The sequence below is a fragment of the Pyrgilauda ruficollis genome, unplaced genomic scaffold, assembly GCF_017590135.1.
Source record: "Pyrgilauda ruficollis isolate IOZ18807 unplaced genomic scaffold, ASM1759013v1 scaffold115, whole genome shotgun sequence".
NCBI classification, from domain to species: domain Eukaryota; kingdom Metazoa; phylum Chordata; class Aves; order Passeriformes; family Passeridae; genus Pyrgilauda; species Pyrgilauda ruficollis.
In genome coordinates this window covers 1,707,113-1,732,418 of record NW_024509766.1, presented here as the reverse complement: position 1 = coordinate 1,732,418, position 25,306 = coordinate 1,707,113, and the positions used below count along the sequence as shown (strand labels likewise).

General features: G+C 50.5%; 1 protein-coding gene across 4 annotated transcripts in view; it reads right to left on the bottom strand.

Annotated features, from left to right (window-relative positions):
- GNG7 (G protein subunit gamma 7) overlaps positions 1 to 25,306 on the bottom strand; it is a 43,441-nt gene that overhangs the window by 2,924 nt on the left and 15,211 nt on the right. For 3 of the 4 annotated variants that reach the window (XR_005956266.1, XR_005956263.1, XR_005956264.1), the window contains 3 exons: positions 18,792 to 18,851; positions 2,785 to 2,903; positions 1,222 to 1,424 (listed from right to left, as the gene is read on the bottom strand). Coding sequence is in view for 1 of the 4 variants with exons in the window: in XM_041480997.1 (XP_041336931.1) it covers positions 1,299 to 1,424; positions 2,785 to 2,865 (207 nt within the window). In the remaining 3 variants the exon portion in view is untranslated. Of the gene's footprint in view, positions 1 to 1,087; positions 1,425 to 2,784; positions 2,904 to 18,791; positions 18,852 to 25,306 lie in introns of those variants that run through there. The other variant, XM_041480997.1, reaches the window with a different exon arrangement.

The window sequence follows — 25,306 nt, the reverse complement described above, 5'->3', positions numbered from 1 at the left end:
CCTTTCCCTGCTCCCTTTCCCTGCTCCCCTTTTCCTGTTCCCCTTTCCCTGCTCCCTTTCCCTGCTCCCTGCTCCCCTTTTCCTGCTCCCCTTTTCCTGCTCCCCTTTTCCCGCTCCCCTTTCCGTGCTCCCCTCTCCCTGTTCCCCTTTTCCTGCTCCCCTTTCCCTGTTCCCCTTTCCCTGCTCCCCTTTCCCTGCTCCCCTTTCCCTGCTCCCTTTTCCTGTTCCCCTTTCCCTGCTCCCCTTTTCCTGCTCTCCCCTCCGTGCTGGGTCATCCCCGTGAGATCCAAGCACTCCCACTTCAATCCCAGTCCCAGATTCCCAAGGGATGGGAACAGAACTGATCCTTCCACTCCCCCTCCCCACCTGCCCTAAACTTCCCTGGGCATTTCCCAGGCCCTGGACTTAGTGGGAAGAATTCCAGTGTGGAAAAGGGAGATGGGAAAACCTGGGAATTTGCTGATTCGGGTTGAAACTCCCCCAAAAGTCGATTTTTCCAAGATTCTGGATGCACCAGGAAGCTCCTTCCCTTCTCTTCCCTCCCTCCCTGAATTTGGGAACAGCACAGAGACCCCCCAAAGATCCTGGCCTCCCCATCCCTGGGGCTCCCTAAAATTCCTCCTGGGATCTCTCCCAGCTGGGAATTCCCCCACAGGGCCATCCCTGGATCCCAGCAGAGCTGTGGGATGCAGGGAAAAGCCTCCCCAGCCTCCCTTTGGCCATTCCCAACAGGGATTTTTCCAGCTGGATTTGGGGGTTTTGGGGTTTTTTTTTTATTTTTTTTTTTTGTACTGATTTTCTACAAAATAGTTCCCACCTCACCCCTTCTCCAGAGGAAATTCCTGCTGATTGGGCTCTGATTGGATCCAGGTCCAGCTCTCACATCCCACTGGGAATGACCCTCCCACCTCCTCCTCCACCACCCCTTTCCCAAATCCAAATATCCCAATAAAAAAATCCCACCCCCTCCTTCCTTTCCTCCCTTCAACCCTGGGTAAATTTTAAAATCCTGATTCCAATTCTTAATCCTACTTTCCTTCCCATGAAGCAGCCACCCCTTCCCTAAAAAACCCCCGCTTCCAAATTTATGTTTTCAGGATGTTTTTTGGGCGTTTTTTGGGGGGGATTTTTTTTGTTTTCTTGGTTTGTTTGTTTTTTTTTTTTTTTTCTTTTTTCTCGGGAATTTTTAAGTTCTGTTTGAAGCCAGCGTTGAGTTTTTACCCCTGGGTGCAGGTGGAGGTGTGGAGGAGCCTGGATCCAGAGGCTGGATGGGGATTCCCTTCCGGAGGGATCCGCAGCTATAGGATGATACAGGGTTTTTTGTCCTTAAAGGGATTCTCAGAAGCAGGAACTCCCACCAGGAGCGGGTCATTCCGAGCATGCTGCTCACAGTAATTCATCAGCTCCGAGGATGCTTTGGAGACCTGGATTTTGGGGATAAAAAAAAAGCAGGAATTTGGGGGATAATCGCAGGGATTTGGGGGATAATCGCACCTCAGAGTCACCACCAACACTTCTGGGATTTTTGGGGTTTGACATCCCAGCTTTTCCCAACAGAAATTTTGGGGAGATGAGGAGAAAAGTGGGAATTGGAGGTGGAAAATCAGAGTTTACAGTGAGGGGAAATACCCCAGCTGGGAGATTTAAAAGGAATATTGTATCTGTGTTTTTCAGGGATTCGGGATGAGCTCTGAGGATGCTTTAAAGACCTGGATATTGGAGAAAAAAGTAGGAATTTATGGAAATATTCCCAGCTTGGAGTCACCAGTGCTTGCAGGATTTTGGGGGATTTCCATCCAGCTTTTCCCTTAAGGATTTAAAAGGGATATTATTGTAGCTGTGTTTTTCAGGGATTTGGGATGAAAAAGTGAAGGAAAGATTCCCTGAGTGCAGCCTCTTGTTAAGGTCTGGAAAACCTCAGGATCCATTGTTTAAGGCACTGCTTGGTTTAGTTCCAAGCTGGTTTTTTGGGAAGGGAGAGCTTGGAGGGATCAGAGGAGGCTCCAAATCCTCAGGGAGCTGCTGGAGGCTCCGGAGATTTCCCGATCCCATTTTTTAATTTCAGTTTCCTTAATGACAAAGGGCAGAGGTGGAGCCACATCTGGAGGTTCCTCTTTTCCTCCAAGCTTCATCCAGCCTGGCCTTGGGCACTTCCAGGGATCCTAGAGGCAGCCAGAGCTGCTTTGTGCCAGAGAGAGAGAATTCCTTCTGTCCACCAACCCTAAAATTCCCCTTTTTCCATCCAAACCCATTTGTCCTTGTCACCAAATCCTGATGGAGAGACCCTCTCTGACTTCCTTGGAGGGAATCCTGGAACTCTGGGGACATCCTGCTGGGGGAAATCCAGGATTCTTCCCACTCCCATCTGAATTAGAAGTCTTTTTGAGCCAGGTTTCAAAAGCTCTTGGAGATCTATTTCACACCCAAGATAGCTCAGCTACTTTAGAAGGCACAAAATCAGCAGGATGGCTTCTGCGGCAGTGTTGGAAACAAAAAGGTTTCAGTAAAAGGCAAAATAACAAATTCTTTCTAGAAGCCCCCTTGCCCCTAAGTAAGACACTTCACAAAAGCCATTCGTTTCTTTGTTCTCTTCTTTTTCTAGTAAATTGCCCAAGCCAGACTTTTTAACTCCTGTCCAATCCTCAAGTTTGAGGTGAAATCTCCCAAATCCCTAGACACACCTTTTCACTTCATTAAGGAGAGAAACTTCTGAGCTTATCTCCTTTTTTAAGGGGACAAAAGACAGTTTTGTCACTCAGAGCACCTTCCCACAGCCATCCTCACCTTGATCCTCTCGATCCCGGCCTCGATGCGGAGCTGCTCCACCAGCTTGCGGGCCTGCGCTATGTTGTTAGTCGTGGACATTCTCTGCCATCGGCTCCGAGCCCCAGCACAGCAGAATCCTGCAGAGAGCAGGGACACAGAGGGGCTGGAGCAGGGTGAGGAGCTGCTCCAGCTCCATCCCAGCATCATGGAATGGCTGGGAAGGGACCTTAGAGCTCATCCCATCCCACAGCTGTTGGGAACTCTCTGTGTGTGGAGACACGAGGCTTGACTCTATTTTTCAGAAGGCTGATTGATTATATTATGATATATATTATATTAAAATACTACATTAAAACTATACTAAAAGAACAGAGAGAAAAAAAAATCATCAGAAGGCTTGAAAGAACAAGAACAGAACAGAATGCATAACAAAATCTTGTGACTGCTCACAGCCTCGGCACACGTGGTGTGATTTGTTATCAGTTGAAAACAATCCACATGGAGCAACGGAAGATGAACCTGCTGCATTCTACAGCAGCAGATTGTTATTGTTTACATTCCCTTCCTGAGGCTTCCAGCTCCGCAGGAGGGAAAAATCTTAACAAAGGATTTTTCATAAAATATCATAACTACACACACCCACACCCAGCTCAGGACTGACCTCATGGCCACGTGCAAAAAGAGCTCTGGTGGCCCCACTGGTGCTTCCTGAGGTTGTTTCAAGTTCCCCTTTCCCTGAAGGAGCCCTCAGGATCCCCTTTCCAGGGAGTTCTGTTAAAAGCTCTGCTGAGAGAGCGGAAAAATCTGTCTGGTTCTGTGGAAGGGAAGCTGTGCCCCAGGACAGCCCCGGGCTGGGCACCCAGGGGGGCTCTGGGGGCTCCTGGACCCCTCTGGAGCAGCCCTGGTGGCTTTGGTGTCCCTGGCACCTGGGCAGGTGACACCTGCATGTGGGTCATGTCCAACCTGCCCATGGGGTTGTGTCCCTGGGACCACATCCGACCTTCCCATGGGATTTGTGTCCAACCTGCCCATGGGATTTAGGTCCAACCTTCCCGCATGTCCAACCTTCCCATGGGATTTGTGTCCAACCTGCCCATGGGATTTAGGTCCAACGTTCCCACATGTCCAACCTTCCCATGGGATTTGTGCCCAGCCTTCCCATGGGATTTGTGTCCAACCTGCCCATGGGATTTGTGTCCAGCCTGCCCATGGGATTTGTGTCCAGCCTTCCCATGGGATTTAGGTCCCACCTGCCCTTGGGATTTCTGTCCAACCTTCCCGCATGTTCAACCTTCCCATGGGATTTGTGTCCAACCTGCCCATGGGATTTGTGTCCCACCTGCCCATGGGATTTGTGTCCAACATTCCCATGGGATTTGTGTCCAACCTGCCCATGGGATTTAGGTCCAACCTTCCCGCATGTCCAACCTTCCCATGGGATTTGTGTCCCACCTGCCCTTGGGATTTGTATCCAACCTTCCCACATGTCCAACCTTCCCATGGGATTTAGGTCCCACCTGCCCATGGGGCCGTGTCCCTGCACCCCATTCCTCGGTTTCACAGCAGGAACTGAAGGATTTTTTCCACCAGACCCAAACATTCCCCCCTGTCCTGGAGGCAGCTCCGGCCACACCAAATCCCCTGGCCAGACACCACCCCCAGCCTGTTCCCTTTGTGACACCCCTGTGGAGGTGTCCCAGCCGCCCCTGGGGTGACTCAGCCCGTGACTGCTCCTTCCCAGGGCACAGGGGGCAGCTCCCACCCCCCACCAGAGCCGGAGACGATTCCAGGAGGAGAAGGAGCCAAAGCAAACATGGCCTCGGATCCCGCCGGCGCTCCCGGCCCCGCCAGCCGCCCACTGCAGCCCTTCCATGGCTTAATTAGAGGCTCCTCCAACCTTCTCCCCGGGCCTGGTAGCTTCAAAGCCGAGCGTTCCCGGCGGGATCGGGGTGGGAGCGCCCGTCCCAGCCCAAATCCTCGCTGTCTCGCCTATGTTTAGACATTTTGGGAGTTTATTCCAGACCACAAGGGCACTCTCAGGGATTATTTTGCTTGGCAGCCGCGTGCCGGCGTGTTCTCAGCTCCTCAATCCCCGAGCAGCACTCGGGAACCGGCGCTGCAGCCCCGCGTTCCCGGCTTCCCGCGGGAGGATTCCCTGAATTAGCGGGGCTGGTTGGAAATCTCCGCCTCTCCCGTCCTGGAAGTTAAGTCAAGCCAGCACGGGGAAGCTGCCAGGGTGAAATCAGGTCTGGTTCTGTGGAAAACGGGAGCAGGAAGGAGGCTGTTCCCTGGGGAAGGAGCTCCTGCTCCGGTTTGAGGCGCTCCAAAACAGCGCAGCTGCAGCTCCCCAGCTGCATCCCAGTGAATCCCAGTTTCCTTCTTCCCAGCAGGGCCTTTTTTCCCTCCCCAGAGCAGAGAGAAGCAGCAGTCGGTGTTGTTGCACAGGGGGATCTGAATCCCTCCCAGTCCCAGGTTCTGCAATGGGATTAGGAGCAGGGAAAAGCTCCGTGTCAAAGTCCAGCTCCTCCTAAAGCCCTGCCATGACCCTGAGAGCCCTTCCTGCTGCAGACACTGCCAGAACAGCTCACCTGGACAAGAGTTAGCAGGCAGCTGGGGGAAAAAAATGCAAGGAATTTGTGTTTCCAAGTGTTTGCAGCAGCACAGGATCACCTGCCTGTACTTTCTCAGCTTCCTGTTTACGGAGCTGATGAATCAGCCCAGGGAGAGTTCAGAGAACTTCTGGGAGCTGTTCCCACCCCCATCCCTGTCCCTGCAGCATCCTGAGGATCCACAGCCAGGGCAGTGCTGGATCCACAGCGAGGGATCCACAGCCAGGGCAGTGCTGGATCCACAGCAATGGATCCAAACCAGGGCAGTGCTGGATCCAAACCAGGGCAGTGCTGTGGATCCATTGCTGTGGATCCAAACCAGGGCAGTGCTGTGGATCCATTGCTGTGGATCCAAACCAGGGCAGTGCTGTGGATCCATTGCTGTGGATCCAGCAGTGCTCTGGTTTGGATCCAGCACTGCCCTGGCTGTGGATCCATTGCTGTTCATCCAGCAATGCCCTGGTTTGGATCCAGCAGTGCCCTGGTTTGGATCCAGCACTGCCCTGGTTTGGATCCAGCACTGCTCCGGTTTGGATCCAGCTCCATGGTCCCTGTGCCCATTTTTTAAGGAAATCAGTGCTTGGGAAAAGACTGGGACGTGACGTCTGCAGCCAGGCCTGGGCAGGAAGCACAGGACAGTGGGGACACCCAGGTCTGCTGTACATCCTCCACAAGTGAAGAAACGACCCCCACAGAGCCAGAATTCCTTCTGCCAGGGGGGCAAACCTCTGGAGCTTGGCCTGGTCCCACCTCCTGCTGCTGCTGGAGCCGGGCCAGCGCTGACTCTTCCCTTCGCTGGCTCTGCTCCGTGACTCAGCACCAGGCCCGGCTCTGCTCCCGCTGAGTCACCCCCAGCCCTGCTCAGCACAAACAAATCTTCCTCAATTCTGCAGCAGCGCTTCCCGGCTGATCCCGGCAGCAGCGTTTGGGACAAAGAGATTTTCGGGAATGGCTCTGGTGGCGCTGCTCCTCACAAAGAGCCGGGAGCTTTTCCAGCAGGGATGGAGCCACCGCAGCTCCCCGGGCTGCTCTCCCTGCTCCTCCCAGCCCAGGGAACACTGACAGAAAGGTTTCCCAGCAGCACTAAAACCACGGGAAATCGATACAAATTCAGGCAACACGGGCAGGGAGGGATCAACGGCCCGAGGGCAAGGACACAGCCGGGAGGGAGGTTGGGAAGTCCGGGATCCCGGAGTGCAGGTGAGAGGGTTGGGAATGATGCAAACACATCTCAGGAGAGTCTGGCTGGGACACAAACCCCCCCTACAACAGGCATTTACCCTGCCTGTTTTAGGGAAAGCACTGAGGTCAGGGTAAACCCAGGAATGATCAGGATTTGGTATTTTAAACCTGCTTGGATATTCTGGACTAAAAGCAGAATGCTCAGAGCCACGTCCTCAGCAGCACGGTCTGACTCAGGAGCAGCCCCAAATCTCTCCTGGGTTCCATCCCTAAATTTCCAGGCTCACACCGTCACAAACCCCGTGTTTTGTGCTCACACTCCCCCAAACGCTGCGGGTGCCACCCTCCCGGTGTCCTGCACAGCCCCGACGTCACGGCAGCACCGAGTGACGGCCGGAGCGGCCCCTCCGCGTCCCACGGCGCCGCTTTGTTCCCGAGCGCTGCCCGTGCGCCCGCCAGGCTGCCAAAGTCCCGATTTGGGCTGTTTTCCCGGGGAAAAGCAGCGCAAACCCGCGCAGCTCCTGAGTCAGCCGCGCGCAGCAGCGGCGGGTGACAGAGCGGTGACAGAGCGGTGACAGAGCGGTGACAGCAGCGCTGGCTCTGCCGAGCCGTGACTCAGCAGCGGCTCCGTGCTGGAGGAGACGCCTCCTCCTCTCCCATCACGGCTCTGGGCTGGCTCCGAGCAGCCTCTGCCCTTTCATCCATTTATTTCTCGATTTATCCCTCGATTTATTCCCGGCGGGATGGAGGAGGCGCGCATCCCCCAGCCCCATCCCTGCCTTTTCCCCGGGCTCAGCCAAACCTTTCCCTGCCTTTCCCAACCGAAACGCGGCCTCGGGATCGCGGTCACGAGGGTGAAACCGGTCGGGAAGCCGGGCCTGTCCCGGCCTGACGGCCACGCCGGGAACCGGCCCTGGCACGGCTCCCGGGCGGCTCCGGCCCGCGGTGCCACCTGCCCGCCGCGGCACGGCTGACGGCAGCGCGGAAACACGCGCTGATCCCGGGAATTCCTCCCATTCCTCGCATAGCTGCGAGCTGCCACTCCTCCAACACCCAGCGGCTGAGTGCCATTTACCCTTCCAGGACCCCATTTACCGCTCAGGACCCTCTCTACCCTTCCAGGACCCCATTTACCCCTCGGGACTCTATTTACCTCTCAGGACCCCATTTATCTTTCAGGACCCTCTCATTTAGGGATGGAGCAGCCCGAGGGTTTTGGGATTCGGGGATGGAGCAGCCCGAGGGTCTCCAAACCCTCTGTGTTTTGGGATTCAGGGATGCAGCCGCTCCCCCCGGCTGGAGCGGGGCCAGGAGCCACCGACACCTCGGCGGAGCGAGCCCGGAGCCAGGAAAAGCGGGGGGAGCCGGGCGGGGGAGCCGGGATCGCTATCCCAGAGCCGGTTCCTGCTTTTCGGGATGACCTCATGGTTTTTGGGAACAGAGCGCGGCTGTTGGGGCCGCGGCTCGCTCCTTGTCTGGGCAAGAACAAAGCCGGCTCCATTTTCCCTTCACACTTCCTGCAGCAGCAGCTCCGCGCCTCAATGAGCCATTGAATTTTTCCCTGACTGCAGCAAGTTTTTATTCCCTTTTTTTGCCTTTTTTTCCCTCCCTTCACCTCCTTTCAGACCTCAAGATTTCTGTGGCGTGGGACCAGGAGCCATCGCAGGGTGGGAAAACTCCCTGAAAACTTCCTAAAAACTCCTGGGCTCTGCTCAGGAATGGATTTTAAGCCATCCCATGTCCCACCAACAGCATGCACGGACCCTTTGGAGCTGCTCCATCCCACTTCAGTCCATTCAGACCTTAAAATCCAGGGAAACCTGAAGCATCCCCAAGGAATTCACCCTTTTTTCCTTTCCTCCTGCTCCAGGGAGCTCAGGCTTGGCTGGAATCTCCTTCTCCCCGATTTCCCAGGAGCAGCCCCATAATTAACAGCCCTTTGCTAATGAAGCCTCAGAACCCCAAGGGAGAATCTTTTCCCTAAGGCAGGAATTCACCTGGAGTGGGAGAACTCAGCCCTGCTGGGAAGCAAAACCCCAAAACCTGAACCCCACAACTTTGGGATGAACACCCAGCTCCAGCTCCCGGCTGGAATGGGGACACAGAATGCTCCAGGATCCCCATTCCCTACAAACGGGCCTTGCTGGAAATGGGGATTTGGGCTCATTCCTGTTCTGCAATGGGGACACAGAGCTGCTCCAGGATCCCCATTCCCTGCAAAAGGGCCCTGTACCCTTCCAGGACCCCATTTACCTCTCAGGACCCCATTTATCTCTCAGAACCGCATTTACCCTTCCAGGACCCCATTTACCTCTCAGTGCCACATTCACCTTTCCAAGACCACATTTACCTCTCAGGACCTTCTCTACCCTTCCAGGATCCCATTTACCTCTCAGGACTGCATTTACCCTTCCAGGACCCCATAAATCCCTCAGGGCCGCATTCACCCTTGCAGGACCACATTTACCTCTCAGGACCCTCTCTATTTTTTCAGGGCCCCATAAACTCTGCATTCACCCTTCCAGGACCCCATAAACCCCTCAGGGCTGCATTTACCCTTCCAGGACCGAAGTTTTGCTGCTTTTGTCTTCCTTCCCGTCCCCAAAAATGCAGGATTTGTGCTCATGGATGTGCCCGCTGGGGATGGGATTTGGGATGGAGGATGCACCCCTGGAACTCAGCCTTAGTCAAATCATGCTTTTAATTAATTAAAGAGCAGCCTCACATCCATTACACAGAGCTGCAAAAAACCCCAAACCCACCAGGATTGGGAATTCAGGGATGGAGCAGCATGAGGGTCTGCTCCAGGATCCCCATTCCCGACAAAAGGGCCCTGCTGGCATGGAGGCCCAGCTCATTCCCGGCCCTTTCCCGTTCCCTGGCCACGTGAGTGACCTTTGGGGCACGGCCATCACATGAGTGACACCCCCTGCTCTTTCCTCCTCCACCCATCCCCGCAGTCCTGTGACTTTCCCTCCCCAGCTTTGTTTTTATTGCTGCCGGAGCTCCAGAGGGTGACAGCGATGACAAAGCCACCCTAAATCATCCCTAAACCCCACGAGGCCTCATCCCAAGCGGGATGATCCCATGGGTTTGCATCCTGATGACTCCTCTGCACTTGTTTCGGCACAACGAGCCCAGCAGCGCCGTGTGACCGCGGCCGTTTTCCCGCAAAACCGCGGCTTTTTGGGAAAGGCCGATGACTGCAGCGTCATGTGAGGGTCTGCAGCTCCCTGCTGGGGCTGGATCTGCCACGGGAGGAAGCTGAAGGTTCTTTTCTCTCGGTCACGCTGGGCTGGCAGAGCTCCAGGGCTGAGCTCAGGGCTGGGGCTGCTGCCAGCGGCCGGCCAGGCTAAAAAAGGGAATTTTCCCCACTGTGTGAAAGGGCTGGGGAGGGAGGCACGTGAGGGAGCTGTCTTGGGGTCACGGGCAACTTTGGGCTGGCTGGGGTTTAAATTTAGAAAATTATCTGCTGCAGGTTGGGGAAAAACAGGGATAGGGGAAGAGGTAAAATTCCTGGAGGAGAGAGGCTTTGGAGAGAGCTGATTACAGCTCCCAGGAGCTGGCAGGGAGGTGGAGGGTTATTTACAGGGTGCCAGGAAACAGGGAATGGCTTCCAAGGGATTTAGGGATGGAGCAGCCCGAGGGTTTTAGGATTTGGCGATGGAGCAGCCCGAGGGTCTCCAAACTCTCTGTGTTTTGGGATGAAGCAGCCCAAGGGTTTTGGATTCCTGCCTGTGAGGGTGGGGAGGGGCTGGGATTCCTGGAGAAGCTGCAGCCTCTGCTGGGGTTTGATGGTGGAACAAGTGCAGAGGAATCACCAGGATCCGAACCCATGGGATCATCCCGCTTGGGATGAGGCCTCGTGGGGTTTAGGGATGATTTAGGGTGGCTTTGTCATCGCTGTCACCCTCTGGAGCTCCGGCAGCAATAAAAACAAAGCTGGGGAGGGAAAGTCACAGGACTGTGGGGATGGGTGGAGGAGGAAAAGCAGCAGCTGGGCCCTGGATCCCTGGAAATGTCCAGGATGGAGCAACCTGGGACAGGGAAAAGTGTCCCCTGCTCGTGGCAGAATGAGCTCAGCTTGGCATTCCCAGCTGCAAATCCCAATCTGCATCCCTAATTGGATTAAAAAAAAAAAAAATGGATAAACAACATTTCTGTGCTGCTGGGAAAAGCTGTGTTGGCACTTTGGCACCACTTTGGCGTGGCCAGACCGGGATAAACTGGGATAAACCAGGATAAACCCTCCTCCCATTCTGGAATGGGGACACAGAGCTGCTCCAGGATCCTCATTCCCAACAAAAGGGTCCTGCTGGCACTGGGGATTTGGGCTCATCCCATTCTGGTACGGGGACATGGAGCTGCTCCAGGATCCCCATTCTCTGCAAAAGGGCCTTGCTGGAATTGGGGATTGGGGCTCATTCTCGTTCTGGAATGGGGACACAGAGCTGCTCCAGGATTCCTATTCCCTATAAAAGGGCCCTGCTGGCATTGGGGATTGGGGCTCATCCCATTCTGGAATGGGGACATGGAGCTCCAGGATCCTCACTCCCTACAAAAGGGCCTTGCAGGAATTGGGGATTGGGGCTCATCCCGTTCTGGAATGGGGACACAGAGCTGCTCCAGGATCCCCATTCCCTACTAAACTGGGATAAACTGGGATAAGGATGAAGGAGAGGCTCACCTGAGCTGGCCAGACCTGGCCCTGTGCAATCCCTGCCTAATTAGCATCTTCATTTAGCAGGTGAAATTAGGAGGAGCTCAGTGCCAGGACACTGAGGTGACACAGCTGATCCTGTTCTCCTCCTACTCACCCATTCCAACTACTTTTAATCCAGTTTATTTTTGCTTGTGAACTGTTAATTTTGATGTATTTTTATCTCAAATTTCACTATATTAAAGTCAACACCCACACACCCAACCTGCTGCAAAGCCATCTGCATTTAAGAGCTGAATTTAAAACTCCAGGTCAAAAAAATCCAACCCCCCCAACCACCTAAATTCAGGTTTTATTTGCCCAAAATTCACTTTTGAGTGCTTTTTGCACCACCCAAAGGTGCTCAACTTTGCCTCCAGTCCCTCAGTTGAGATTAATTAGAGCTGCTCCTACCTGGAGTCTCCCAGAGCTAAAAATAGAGGGAGAAGAGGCAGAATTTAGCATGCTGTGAAAAAATTTGGGAATTTGGAATTCCAGTTTGGGAATTCAGCTGCTACTAGGGCTAAAAAAAGGCAGCAGCAGGAGGAGTGAAGTCCTTGGCACCGAGTGGCTCCTCCTCCTCCTGTTCCACCTTCTCCTCCTCCTCCTCTTCCCAATCCTTCCCTGGCACATGAGTCACGTTCACACTCATCCCAGTTTTCCTCTTTGGGTGTGAAAAGAGCAGGAAAAATATCCTTTAATCCCAAAAAAGGTGGAGCAGAGCCCGTGGCAGGTGCTGAGGATCCCATCCCAGCCCCAAAGCTGGCTCTGACCCCGCTCTGTCCCCACAGCCCTGGGGACACAACCCCCAACCCCCAAATTCCCAAATTCCCAAATGTCACCGTGGGAGTCTGCGGGGACGCAGGGTGGGAACGTGTCCCGAGGGATGAAATAAGGACAGGCCAAAATGTGGGGGTGGAAAGAGCATTAAATGCAGATTTTTGGTTAAAAATGGGAATTTTTGGATGGGGCTGTGGGCACGTGGCACAGCTCTGGTGCCACGTGAGGAAACTGCTGGCACCAGAGATTTCCAGAAGCAGCAGAGAGGGAGAAGCAGAGGGATCAGAGCTGCAGGAGTGCTGATGTTTGATATTGGATAATTGGATAATGCTGATATTGGATAGTTGGATAATACTGATATTTGATAACTGGATAATACTGATATTTGATAACTGGATAATGCTGATATTTGATAATTGGATAATACTGATATTTGATAATTGGATAATGCTGATATTTGATAATTGGATAATACTGATATTGGATAGTTGGATAATGTTTATATTTGATAATTTGGATAATGCTGATATTTGAGAATTGGATAATGCTGATATTTGATAACTGCACAATCCTGATGTTTGATATTGGATAATATTGATACTGGATAATTTGGATAATGCTGATGTTTGATATTGGATAAGATTGATATTGGATAATTGGATAATACTGATATTTGATAATTTGGATAACGCTGATATTTGATAATTGGATGATGTTTATATTTGAGAATTGGATAAGGCTGATGTTTGATAACTGCACAATCCTGATGTTTGATATTGGATAAGATTGATATTGGATAATTGGATAATACTGATATTTGATAATTTGGATAATACTGATATTTGATAATTTGGATAATGCTGATATTTGATAATTGGATAAAGGCTGATGTTTGATAACTGCACAATCCTGATGTTTGATATTGGATAATATTGATATTGGATAATTGGATAATGCTGATATTTGATAATTTGGATAATACTGATATTTGATAATTTGGATAATGCTGATATTTGATAATTGGATAAAGGCTGATGTTTGATAACTGCACAATCCTGATGTTTGATATTGGATAATATTGATATTGGATAATTCTGATATTTGATAATTGGATAATGCTGATATTTGATAATTGGACAATATTGATATTTGATAATTTGGATAATACTGATATTTGATAATTTGGATAATGCTGATATTTGATAATTGGATAAAGGCTGATGTTTGATAACTGCACAATCCTGATGTTTGATATTGGATAATATTGATATTGGATAATTCTGATATTTGATAATTGGATAATGCTGATGTTTGATAACTGGATAATAATGATATTTGATAAGTGGATAATATTGATATTGGATAATTGAACAATGTTTATATTTGATAACTGGATAATGCAGGTATTTGATAATTGGATAATACTGATAGTTGATAATTTGACAATGTTTATATTTGGGAATTGGATAATGCTGATGTTTGATAAGTGCATAATCCAGATGTTTGATAATTGTATAATGCTGATATTTGATAATTGGATAATATTGATATCTGATAATTGGATAATATTGATATTGGGTAATTCTGATATTTGGTAATTGCATAATGCTGATGTTTGATAACTGGATAATAATGATATTTGATAAGTGGATAATATTGATATTGGATAATTGAACAATGTTTATATTTGATAACTGGACAATGCAGGTATTTGATAACTGCATAATCCAGATGTTTGATAATTGTCTAATGCTGATATTTGATAATTGGATAATATTGATATCTGATAATTGGATAATGGTGATATTTGATTATTGGATAATGCTGGTATTTGATAACTGGATAATATCGATATTTGATTATTGGATAATTGTAATATTTGATAACTGGATAATGCTGATATTTGATAATTGGAAAATGCTGATAATTTGATAATTGGATAATACTGATATTTGATAATTTGATAATACTGATATTTGATAATTGGATAATGCTGATATGTGATAACTGGACAATATTGATATTTAATAATTGAATTATATTAGTATTTGATAATGCTGATATTTGATAACTGGATAATATTGATATTTGATAATTGTGTAATGCTGATATTTGATAATTTGCCCACCAGTCCTGACTCCTGGGACAGGACAGGAGGTTCCTGGCCTGGCATCCTGCACATTTGTCACTCCCCTGTCACCTCCTTCAGCAGCTCCAGCCCAAAGCTCCTCCACGTTCCCAAATCCCAGGTGGCTCCCAGCTGGCCTTGGACACTTCCAGGGATCCAGGGGCAGCCACAGCTGCTCTGGGAATCTCCAAAATCCTGAAATTGGGGCTGGGAACTGCGGCTGGAGTCGTTCCCAGCCTGTGATGCCTTTCCCAGATGTGCACCCGGATAAAAACATTCCAACCCCTTTTCCCAGGGGCTGGGATCCCCCTCTGTGGGAAAACTGAGCTCAAATTCCCCCAAAACCTGGGAAAACAAAGAGGTGTCAACTCTCTGAGGGAGGAAAATCAACATGCAGGAGGGAAGGAGCAAAGGATCAGCAATTCCAGCTTGTTCCATGTGTTTGGAGACTGAGGATAAAGCCTGAGGCTTTCCCACCCTCAAAAAAAAAAGTTTAAACCAATTAAAAATCAGTTTTAAGTTTCAGGTTTCAGTTCTAAGTTGAAAAAACCAGTTTTAAAAATCAGTTTTCTGCTGGTGAGCTCAAGTGCAGGAGGAAGGAAAAGGTTTCTTACAAACCACGGATGTTTCGCTGCTGCCCAAAATCCCTTCTCAGTTTGCTGGGTTTTCCCTGAAATCTTGGGGTTTTCACCCAAATCCTTCATCAGTGATTTCACTTCCAAGAGCTGCAATTTCCTGGGCTTTTCCCAGTTTTTCTATGGGTTCAGCAGCTCTTCCAGGCAGTGTTTCCTATTTCCCCCAAAAAGGTTCAGCTGAGCCATCCCAAAATGAGCATTTTCTGCTTTGACAGCTCTGAACTTCTCAGAATTCTGACAAACCACCCAAACCCTGAGCTCAGAGAACACGTGGCCCTGCCTTGCTGGGAAACAAGCCCCAAAACAATCCCAAATCCAGGGGGTTGGGGTTTTTATGGACGGGGATGTTTTGTCTGGAGGTTTTTACGGATGGGGATGTTTTGTGTGGATTTATGAGGATTTTCTCCTTGGTTTGGGATGCAGACAAGGCAAACCCTGCCAAGCTCAGCCCTGCAGGTGGAATGGGATCTCTGGGGGTGTTTCTCAGGATGATCCTGGTGTTTATTGGGATGTCCTGCTGTTTCTGCAGCATTCCCAGGGAAAGGTCGGGTGACTCAGGCTGGAAAAGGCGGCACCGAGCAAACCCCGGCGATCCCTTTGTGCTGCCCACATCTCCCTAAAACACCCCCCTACAAACCCAAGGGCTTTTCTCAGCTCCTGCAGCAGCAGAAAAGGGATTTTTTGGGGTTGGAAAACCCGTGAGGGGGCTGTGGGGTGAAGGTTTCTGGGCGTGCAGGTGCAGTGTGGGAGGGCAGGAAGGACAAACCCCAAACTGAGTCAGCAGCGCTCGGCTCCTTCCTTATCTCACATCTGAGCAGAAAGGGCAAAGCAGCAGCTGAGCTGAGCTGGAAAAGGACTCCAGAACTGCTGGGAACTGCAGGGAGGGCTTGGATTTGGCATTTTCCTGCTGCCAGAGAGAGCAGACGAGGGGAATTCGGGATGCAGCTGCAATCAAAGGCGGTGCCGTGAGCGTGGATGGAAATGGGGGCTGCAGCTCGGGCCAAAAACAGAATTTCCAGAAGGAAAACAAGGAATTACAGCCCCCACGGTGGGAAGGGAGGGTCCTACCCAGGAAAAGATGGAATCACAGCCCCCATGGTGGGAAAGGAGGGTCCCACCTGCTCAAAGTCTTCTTCCTGGCTTTCCCTGGGGGAACTGCTCCTCTTCTTCATATTCCCTTCCAAAAATGAGGCAAACACCTCTCCCCTTTCTCATTCCCTTCCAAAAATGGGGCAAACACCTATCCCTCTCCTCATTCCCTCCCAAAAATTGGGCAAGCACCTCTCCCCTTTTTCATTCCCTCCCAAAAATGGGGCAAACACCTATCCTTCTCCTCATTCCCTCCCAAAAATGGGGCAAACACCTCTCCCCTTTCTCATTCCCTTCCAAAAATGGGGCAAACACCTATCCCTCTCCTCATTCCCTCCCAAAAATTGGGCAAGCACCTCTCCCCTTTTTCATTCCCTCCCAAAAATGGGGCAAGCACCTCTCCCTCTCCTCATTCCCCCCTAAAACAAGGGTGAACATCCCAACCTTTCCTTTCCCTTTAATCCTTGAAGGATTAACTGTGCTCCCAAATAAACAACACTCAGGAAAACAGGAGGGATGATGCAATTTAAAAAAGAAAAACAACACAACAGATTATTTTTTTTGCCTTTGTTTAGGCAAGGACTAGAAGAGCAGAGCTGGTACCGACAGAAACAAAGAAACCAGAGCAAACTCCTCACCCCAGCCAGCACCACCCTGTGCAGGGATTTCTGAACCACCCTTCCAAGTGAATTCCCAGAAAAGCACGTGGATTCGGGAGCAGGAGCCTTTCCAATGTTTTCCTGGCAGGGCTAAGGGCCAATTCCCAACTCCTGGAGAAGCTCAGGAGCTGCCACTCAGCCCTGAGCTCTGAGGGAGCTGCAGCAGCTCCAGGATGGGACAGGGGAGACTTTAAGGAGAGATTTTACAGAGAGATTTTAGCCACAGATTTTAGGGATGGATTTTAGGGACAGAACCAGGCTGGAAGGAGAATTCCTGGGAAATTCAGGATGATGATGGAACAGCCAGAGCAGCACAAACAACTCTGCAGTCACGGGGTTTGAAAGGCTCTTTGAATTTCTGTGTGCAAAAAGGACAGAGTGCAAATGCCACAGACTGCTCCAAAGCCTCTGGATCATCCCTGATGATCCATCCCCACCTCCTCCAGCCCCAGGAATGAGTCAGGCAGGCCCTGAGAGGGCAACACCTCCGTGCAAGGCTGGGTCACTGCACCCTCCAGCACTTCCCTTCCCCACTCAGATGGGATTTCTGCAGCTCAGAGAGCAAAAAATGCCACGAATTCTGTGCAATCTTGATAGAAAATAGATGTAAAATAGATTTAACAGCAGCCAGCAGCAGCAGTGAGTGGCACAGGAGCCTAAAAGTTTTTTATCTGCCCAATTTTCTCTCCTCCCTGCACATCTGGGCAGTTGTTGAGGTCAAAACTCAGGCTGTGCTGATCAGGGGAAGAAGAAAAGAATTAGAAAAAAAATCCCACCTCCAGCTGGAAGGCACCCAAAATCCTGGCTGCAGTTTGGGTCTGAAACAGCACCTTATTTAGACAATCTGAAGAATGTTTGGGAGGCTGCTCCGGCTGGGAATTTGCATAATGGGTGTCTGTCCGTGCTTACCTAAGAGCACAGGAATCCCGTCTGTCAGTCAGTCTAGACTGTGGGGTTGGATCCAGGGAATCTCCCAGCCAGGAATAACACGGCGAGCAGGGCAGGGTGCTGCCATCTGCTGATGGCACCCAGGAGTTCGGCAGCAGTTTTGATTTTTGGGGGGTTTTTTTGGGTTGGGGTTGTGGTGAAGAGTTTGGTTCAGGGTGAAGAGTGGGGGAAAATCCATCCTCATCCTCATCCTCATCCCCCTGGGAAAGCCCCAGTGCTCCTAGTGGATCTGCAGAGCCTCAGCCCGCTCTGCTGGTGGCTCCAGTTTTAATTAAAGCATTGGGAGCGCTTTGATTAAGGAATCTCCATGTAAATAATGATATTAAATCCAAATAATAAATAAATAATAATTTGAGAATTAATAATAAAAGCAAAGCCCCAGAACCGCGGCCCAAGCGCGCCCTCTGCCGCCCGCAGAGGGGAACTGCAGGCAAGGAAATCCTGGAAGATTTTTCCTCCCCAAAAAATGGGATTTTAAGGGATTTTTCAACCAAAATGCACAAAATCAGCCCATTTCCATTTCGCAAAGCCTGGCTGAGACATACGGGGAAACGCAGAGCTCTGGAGCCACCTGGATTTCAGCTCTTCGGGTGACCCAGGAGCAGCAACTGCTCCTCATCCTCATCATCATCATCATCATCATCATCATCATCATCATCATCATCATCATCATCATCATCATCATCATCATCATCATCATCATCATCATCATCATCATCATCATCATCATCATCATCATCATCATCATCATCATCATCATCATCACCCCAATGTCCTCCTGTCCCAAAGCCCCTGTGGGGAGCTCAAAGCCCTCCCAAATCCAGGGAGGGCTCAGCCTCCTGCCCCTTGAATTCCCGAGGTTATTCCAACAGGATCCAGCGCTGTTGGAAACCCTGAGGATGATCCAGCCCTGGGACAACACAGCCACAATTCCCAGCTCTGGGTTTGTCACCTCCAAACAACCCCAAAAAACATCAAACGAGGCCAAAAAAACCCCCAAAAAACCCCAAAAACCCTCAAGTAAGCCCTTCACGGAGCTTCCCATGGAACAGCAGCTCCCACACGACTCCAGGTCCCCTCTGGAATGCAGAGATCTCCCTCCCTAATTAATTAACGCGGTAATTGCTGGCACATAACGAGGCCCCATAAGCAGCAGCACTCACAGTCAGCACTTCAGAATCCAAATCCACCTCCAAACCCATTCCAAACCCCTCATCCAGATCGTTTTCCAGATCAAATGAAGCAATTAAGGGCAAATTAATCAATAAAGAGACAAATCATGAGGTCTCTGCTCACCTTCCTACTGCAGAGCAGCCTCGTTCTCCGTGTGGATTCCTTGATTTTTCTGGATTCCTCCTGCCAAGAAAAATGGGAATTCAGATCCATGAGCACGAGCAGATGGAGCTGTGTTATTAATGGAGTTATAATTTGGGATATTTGCTCCATCATGGCATTAATCAGCGTTGGTGAGGGACATCCCTGGTTTGATCAACATCCAATTATTCACTGGAAAATCAGGGCTGACATTTATTGATCAATAATCAGAATAATGACAGGGAAGCTGTGGAATTCTCCTCTGTTTTTATAAATCACAGCCACGGCCTGGGTGAGGGCTCAGGGAAATATTTGGGTCTAAATTGCATTTTTTATGGGGGGAAAGCAGAGAGGGAAAGGGGTTTGTATCATTTTGGGGAGGGAAAATGAAGAAGAGAAGTTTGCACCATTTTTGAGGGGAGTGAGGAGTTGGAAAGGTTGGAAAGGTTGGAAAGGCTTGCCTGCCTCATTTTTTTGGAGGGAATGTTAAGAATAGGAAGTGTTTCCCCATTTTAGGGGGCAATGAGGAGAGGGAGAAGTGTTTGCACCTTTTTTTGGGGGGGAAAGAGGAGGAATTGCCCCCATTTTAAAGGAGAATAGGAAGAAGAGGAATTTGCATCATTTTTTTTGGGGGGGGGGAAATGTGAAAAAGAGGAGGAATTTCCCCCATTTTAGAGGAGAATATGAAGGAGAGGAGGAGTTTGCCCCATTTTTGAGAGGGGAGGAGGAATTTCCCCCATTTCAGATGAGAATATGAAGAAGAGGAATTTACATCATTTTTTTTGGGGAGGGGGGGAGGAAATATGAAAAAAGAAGCAGCATTTCCATCACTCCAGGGACAGTCAGAGAGCATTTCAGCACAGAAAACCTCAGCCTGAGCACATCCTGGCAGGTTGAATTTCCAAGAAAACCTCAGTCCCAGGCTGCAGGAACGAGCTGCCCTTGGGAGAGCTCCCAAAACCCCCCCGAGAACCCCTCGTGCCTCACGTCCCCTTCCCAGTAAAACATTGCTCAACCCAGCTGAAGTCAGAGCAGGAGCCAGCGAGGGATGAATTCCAAGAATCCATCAGAGCTGAAATCCAGCCCTGCTTGTTTTCCCTGCTCGCTGGCTGAACACAAACAGGTTTGGGTTTGTTTTTTTGGGGTTTTTTTTTTTTTCTTGTTTTGTTTTGGTTTTTCTAAAGGAGTCAAACCCACGTCAGTGATTCTGGGCTGGGGTTCAGGCCAGGGCTCCTTTCACCTCCTCCTTCTGCAGATTGCAGTGGATTCAGGGATGAGGAACGGCCAAAAAAAGCAGTTTAAAGTTGTTTTGTTTGTTGTTTTTTTGTTGGTTTTTTTTTTTTTAAACACGGATTTTTACAGATTTCACATTCCAGGGCCAGATCTCTGTGGAAATAGGAAGGTGAGGGCAGGCAAAAAAAAAAGGCTGAATTTGGGGCAGGTCAGGAGGGCAAAAAGGAGTCAGGGATAAAGGCACAAACAGCTCCAGGCTCAGAACTGGCCTTGGAATGGGCAATCCCTGAGGATCACAGAATTGGGTTTGTTTTTTTGGTTTTTTTTTTTTTTCTTGTTTTGTTTTGGTTTTTCTAAAGGAGTCAAACCCACATCAGTGATTCTGGGCTGGGGTTCAGGCCAGGGCTCCTTTCACCTCCTCCTTCTGCAGATTGCAGTGGATTCAGGGATGAGGAACGGCCAAAAAAAGCAGTTTAAAGTTGTTTTGTTTGTTGTTTTTTTGTTGGTTTTTTTTTTTTTAAACACGGATTTTTACAGATTTCACATTCCAGGGCCAGATCTCTGTGGAAATAGGAAGGTGAGGGCAGGCAAAAAAAAAAGGCTGAATTTGGGGCAGGTCAGGAGGGCAAAAAGGAGTCAGGGATAAAGGCACAAACAGCTCCAGGCTCAGAACTGGCCTTGGAATGGGCAATCCCTGAGGATCACAGAATTCTGGAATGGTTTGGGCTGGAAGCAGCTCAAATCCCAGCCAGTTCCACCCTTCCCACTGCCCCAGGTTGCTCCAAGCCTCTGGAATTGGGCACTTCCAGCCATTCCCACTGCTCCAGGGAGGTTTTCCACAGCACCATCCAAGAATCCCTGGATTCTGGGGATGGGGGGGTGGAAAAAAGCACCTGGATCATCAGGATCTCCTGCTGGAGCAGTCCTGACTCCCTCCAGAATCCTGCAATCGACCCAAAAGGACAGAAATTCCAGGGAATTCATCAGCCCAGTGCAGCTGACAAACAAACAGGGCCACGAGCAGGATGTGGGGCTGACAAAATGCAGCAGCACCCGGGAGGTTCCATGGGCAGGGAATGCCACCAGGAATTTTGGGAAAAGAGCCAACCTTCAGCTGCCATCCTGACTTCACAGGGATTTTCCAAGCCAAACCATTCCATGGAGGTGAAGCTGCTGCTGCTGGAATCAGCTCCACACAAACCACCCCAAACCCAAGCACCCCCAAACCCATTCCAAACCCATTCCAAACCACCCCAAACCCAAGCACCTCCAAACCCATTCCAAACTGATTCCAAACCAGCCCAAACCCATTCCAAACCCCCCCAAACCCATTCCAAACCCATTTCAAATCACCCCAAACCCATTCCAAACCACCCCAAACCCATTCCAAACCCCTCTGCCAGGCTGTTTTCCCAGGTAAAATAAACAAATTAATGGCATATTAATCAATAATGAGAATTCCCTTCAGACCCAGGCAGCTGGAGCTGAGCTGAAAGCCTGCAGTGACAGCACAACCTGTGCCTTATTTCTGTTGGTTTTCCCTGGAATTTTTGGCTGCTTTGGGTTTCTCCTTTTGTGTTTTCCTTCCCAAAGCAACACAGGGGCTCCAGCACTAAAAATGGTTAAATTTCAGGTTTCCAGCTGCTCTCAGAGCCCTGCAGAGACCCCACGGGGACCTGGCAGCAGCTACACCACAAGCAGAGGGAAAAACAACCCCGGAGCTTTCCAGAGGGACAGGATCCCATCTCTGGCTGTCCCGTTGTTTACAGGATCCCTGCTCTGGGAGGGAGAACAAGGCTGACCTCAGCTGGAATAAACTCTGCCCCCTCCTTCCTGCCAGCCCTGTCCTGGTGCAAAGGTTTGGAACTGGATATTCCACAGGCTCCTGTTTACAGGCACGGAGCTCTGCTGCCAGCCCAGCTGGGGACACGCACTGGGGACACGGGGACACGCACTGGGGACACGCACTGGGGACACGGAGACACGCACTGGGGACACGAACTGGGGACATGCACTGGGGACACGCCCTGGGGACACAAACTGGGGACACAGGGACACGCACTGGGGACATGGGGACACGCACTGGGGACACAAACTGGGGACACAGGGACACGCACTGGGGACATGCACTGGGGACACGGGGACACACCCTGGGGACACAAACTGGGGACACGAACTGGGGACACAGGGACACACCCTGGGGACACGCACTGGGGACATGCCCTGGGGACACAGGGACACGCTCTGGGGACATGGGGACACCCCAGGGACACCGAGGCTTCCCTGTGCCCCAGACGTGGCCATTTCCTCCGGGAAACACTCCCTGGGTCTGGGCCTGGAGGGCTTGGGAAGGCTCTGCCCCCTCCCCACAACTGGCAATTCCTGCTGGGAATGTCACACTGACAGCCGGGGCAAAATCCTGCTTGTATCCAGGTTTTCCTGGTCCTATCCAGGTTTTCCTGCTTGTATCCAGGTTTTCCTGGTCCTATCCAGGTTTTCCTGGTCCTATCCAGGTTTTCCTGCTTGTATCCAGGTTTTCCTGGTCCTATCCAGGTTTCCCTGTCTCTCTCCAGGTTTCTCTGCCTCTCTCCAGGTTTCCCTGGTTCTATCCAGGTTTCCCTGCCTGTATCCAGGTTTCCCTGTCTCTCTCCAGGTTTCCCTGGCTCTCTCCAGGTTTCCCTGTCTCTCTCCAGGTTTCCCTGGCTCTCTCCAGGTTTCCCTTGCTCTGTCCAGGTTTCTCTGCCTCTCTCCAGTTTTCCCTGCCTCTCTCCAGGTTTCCCTGTCTGTATCCAGTTTTCCCTGCCTCTCTCCAGGTTTCCCTGCCTGTACCCAGGTTTTCCTGGCTCTATCCAGGTTTTCCTGGCCTGCCTTCCTTCCTTCCCTGACCCTGCCAAGGCAGAACCGTCCCTTTCAGAGAAGCCTCTGAGCGGGTGTGGGCAGCAGGAAGGGGAATTCCTTCCCCAGGTCCCTGGAAGCATCCAACAATGGCACCAGGGCAACCACCCCAAAACATCCAGGGCAGAGCTTCAGACGTGAACTTTTCCCTGGCAGCTCCTCCAGGGGATGAGCAGATCCTTCTTTCCCTGTGCCCTTTTCCAGATGGGTTTTTTGCACCAACAGTTGGGAATGTGAAGCATCCTGGAGAGCCAGAGCCAGGAAGGAAACCGGATCCTGCAGCCCACCCAGCCAGAATTCCCCCCTGGAGCCAGGAATGCTGGGGGAAGGAGCAGGAGCCTTTCCAGGAGGAGCTCCCAGCTCAGCAGCAGGAATTCTGTGCTGTTGGAATTCTGTGCTGCTGGAATTCTGTGCCCCTGGAATTCTGTGCTGCAGGAGTTCTGTGCTGTTGGAATTCTGTGCTGCAGGAATTCTGTGCCCCTGGAATTCTGTGCTGCAGGAGTTCTGTGCTGCAGGAGTTCTCTGCTGCTGGAATTCTGTGCCCCTGGAATTCTGTGCTGCTGGAGTTCTGTTCTGTAGGAATTCTGTGCCCCTGGAATTCTGTGCTGCAGGAGTTCTCTGCTGCTGGAATTCTGTGTCCCTGGAATTCTGTGCCCCTGGAGTTCTGTGCCCCTGGAATTCCGTGCTGCTGGAATTCTGTTCTGTAGGAATTCTGTGTCCCTGGAATTCTGTGCCCCTGGAATTCCATGCTGCAGGAATTCTCCAGCCCCTGGAATTCTGTTCTGTAGGAATTCCATGCTGCTGGAATTCTCCAGCCCTTTCCCAGCCCCCTCCCTGGCCTGGCTCCAGCCCCTGGGTGTCTCTCTGGATGCTCAGCTCACTCCCAGGACTAAATCCCCTCCTTGGAGCAGCACCACAGCTTCAATTCTGCCCCTTTGTGCTCCATAAATATCCCCAGATCCAGGTCCAGAGCCGGACTTGTCACATCCCTAAAAATATCCCCCTATAAATAGCAAATTATCCAACAATGGCACCAGGGCAACCACCCCAAAACATCCAGGGCAGAGCTTCAGACGTGAACTTTTCCCTGGCAGCTCCTCCAGGGGATGAGCAGATCCTTCTTTCCCTGTGCCCTTTTCCAGATGGGTTTTTTGGGTTTTTTTTTTTTTGGGAAAGCTGCTTCAGCCAGCACTCATTTGCTGTTGGAAGCTCATTGGGAAGTCTGTGCTGGCAACGGGCTCTGGAATATTTTTTTGAAGTCCTAAAAAGGGAAGAATTGGAGGAGAGGGAAGCAAAAAGGGTCTGCAGGATTCACACCCCCAGGGATCTGAGCTCAGGAAATTGAGCACAGGACCTAAGTGACCACACTTGGCATTTTAAAATCTTTCCATAAGCAAATCCTGCCCCTGGAAGGCTCAGGAATTTTGGGATTTCTGAGTAGGGCACCCCACTTCACACACCTGTGCACAGGTGGAGCTGTGTGGGGGGAAAGGTGAAATTCCAGACCAGGGAAAATAAACCAGATTAATGCAGAAGTGGAGTTAAAATGTGGAATGCCTTGTGGATCCAAGGAAAAGGAGCTGCACATTTCCCCACCTGGGATATTCCAAGGGATTTTTCCAACCCTCTCAGGCATTCCTGCCCAGGAATTGCTTTTCCTCTGAGAAAAAGAGGGGAAAAAATTTAAAATAAACCCTGCAGAGAGCAGCATTCCAGCAGCAGGAGCTCATTCCTCACAGGAAACCATTCCTCAGGAAATGTTTGGGGATTCTGCTCAGCAGAATCTCCTCAAACCCCTCCAGAGTTTCAGGGATCCTCAGGACAAGGGGCCATGGAAACAACAGGGCTCATTTCAGAGCTATTTTTAAAAGAGTTTTTGCTTCTGGGATGCCAATTTCCAGGAGTTGTTTGGAAAATGAGATTTTAAAAATGTCCCCACGCTCACGGAACAAACTGTGCTGGAGCAGCAGCTCCCCCTGCTCGGGGTACTCCAGGGATGGCTTTGACTTTCCAGCTTCCTTTCATCCAAAAAAAAAAAAAAAAATTAAAAATCACCTTTTCCGCCTTTTTGAGGGCAAAACAGCAACAACAAAAAATTAAATTTGTATTTAAATCCTCCAGTTTTAGCAAATGCCTGCAGCTGTTCCAACCAGATCAAACCAGGGACAATCCCCTTCCCTGCTCCTGAGGTTTAATGGAATTATTGAATTATTTCAGCCCAAAGCCTCTGCCAGGATCCAAAGGGGCTCTCTTCTGTCACTGACAACATCCCAAAAACAGCAGGAATTTAAAAATCCACACCAACAGCATCCCAAAAACGACAGGGATTTTAAAATCCACACCAACAACATGCCAAAAACGACAGGAAT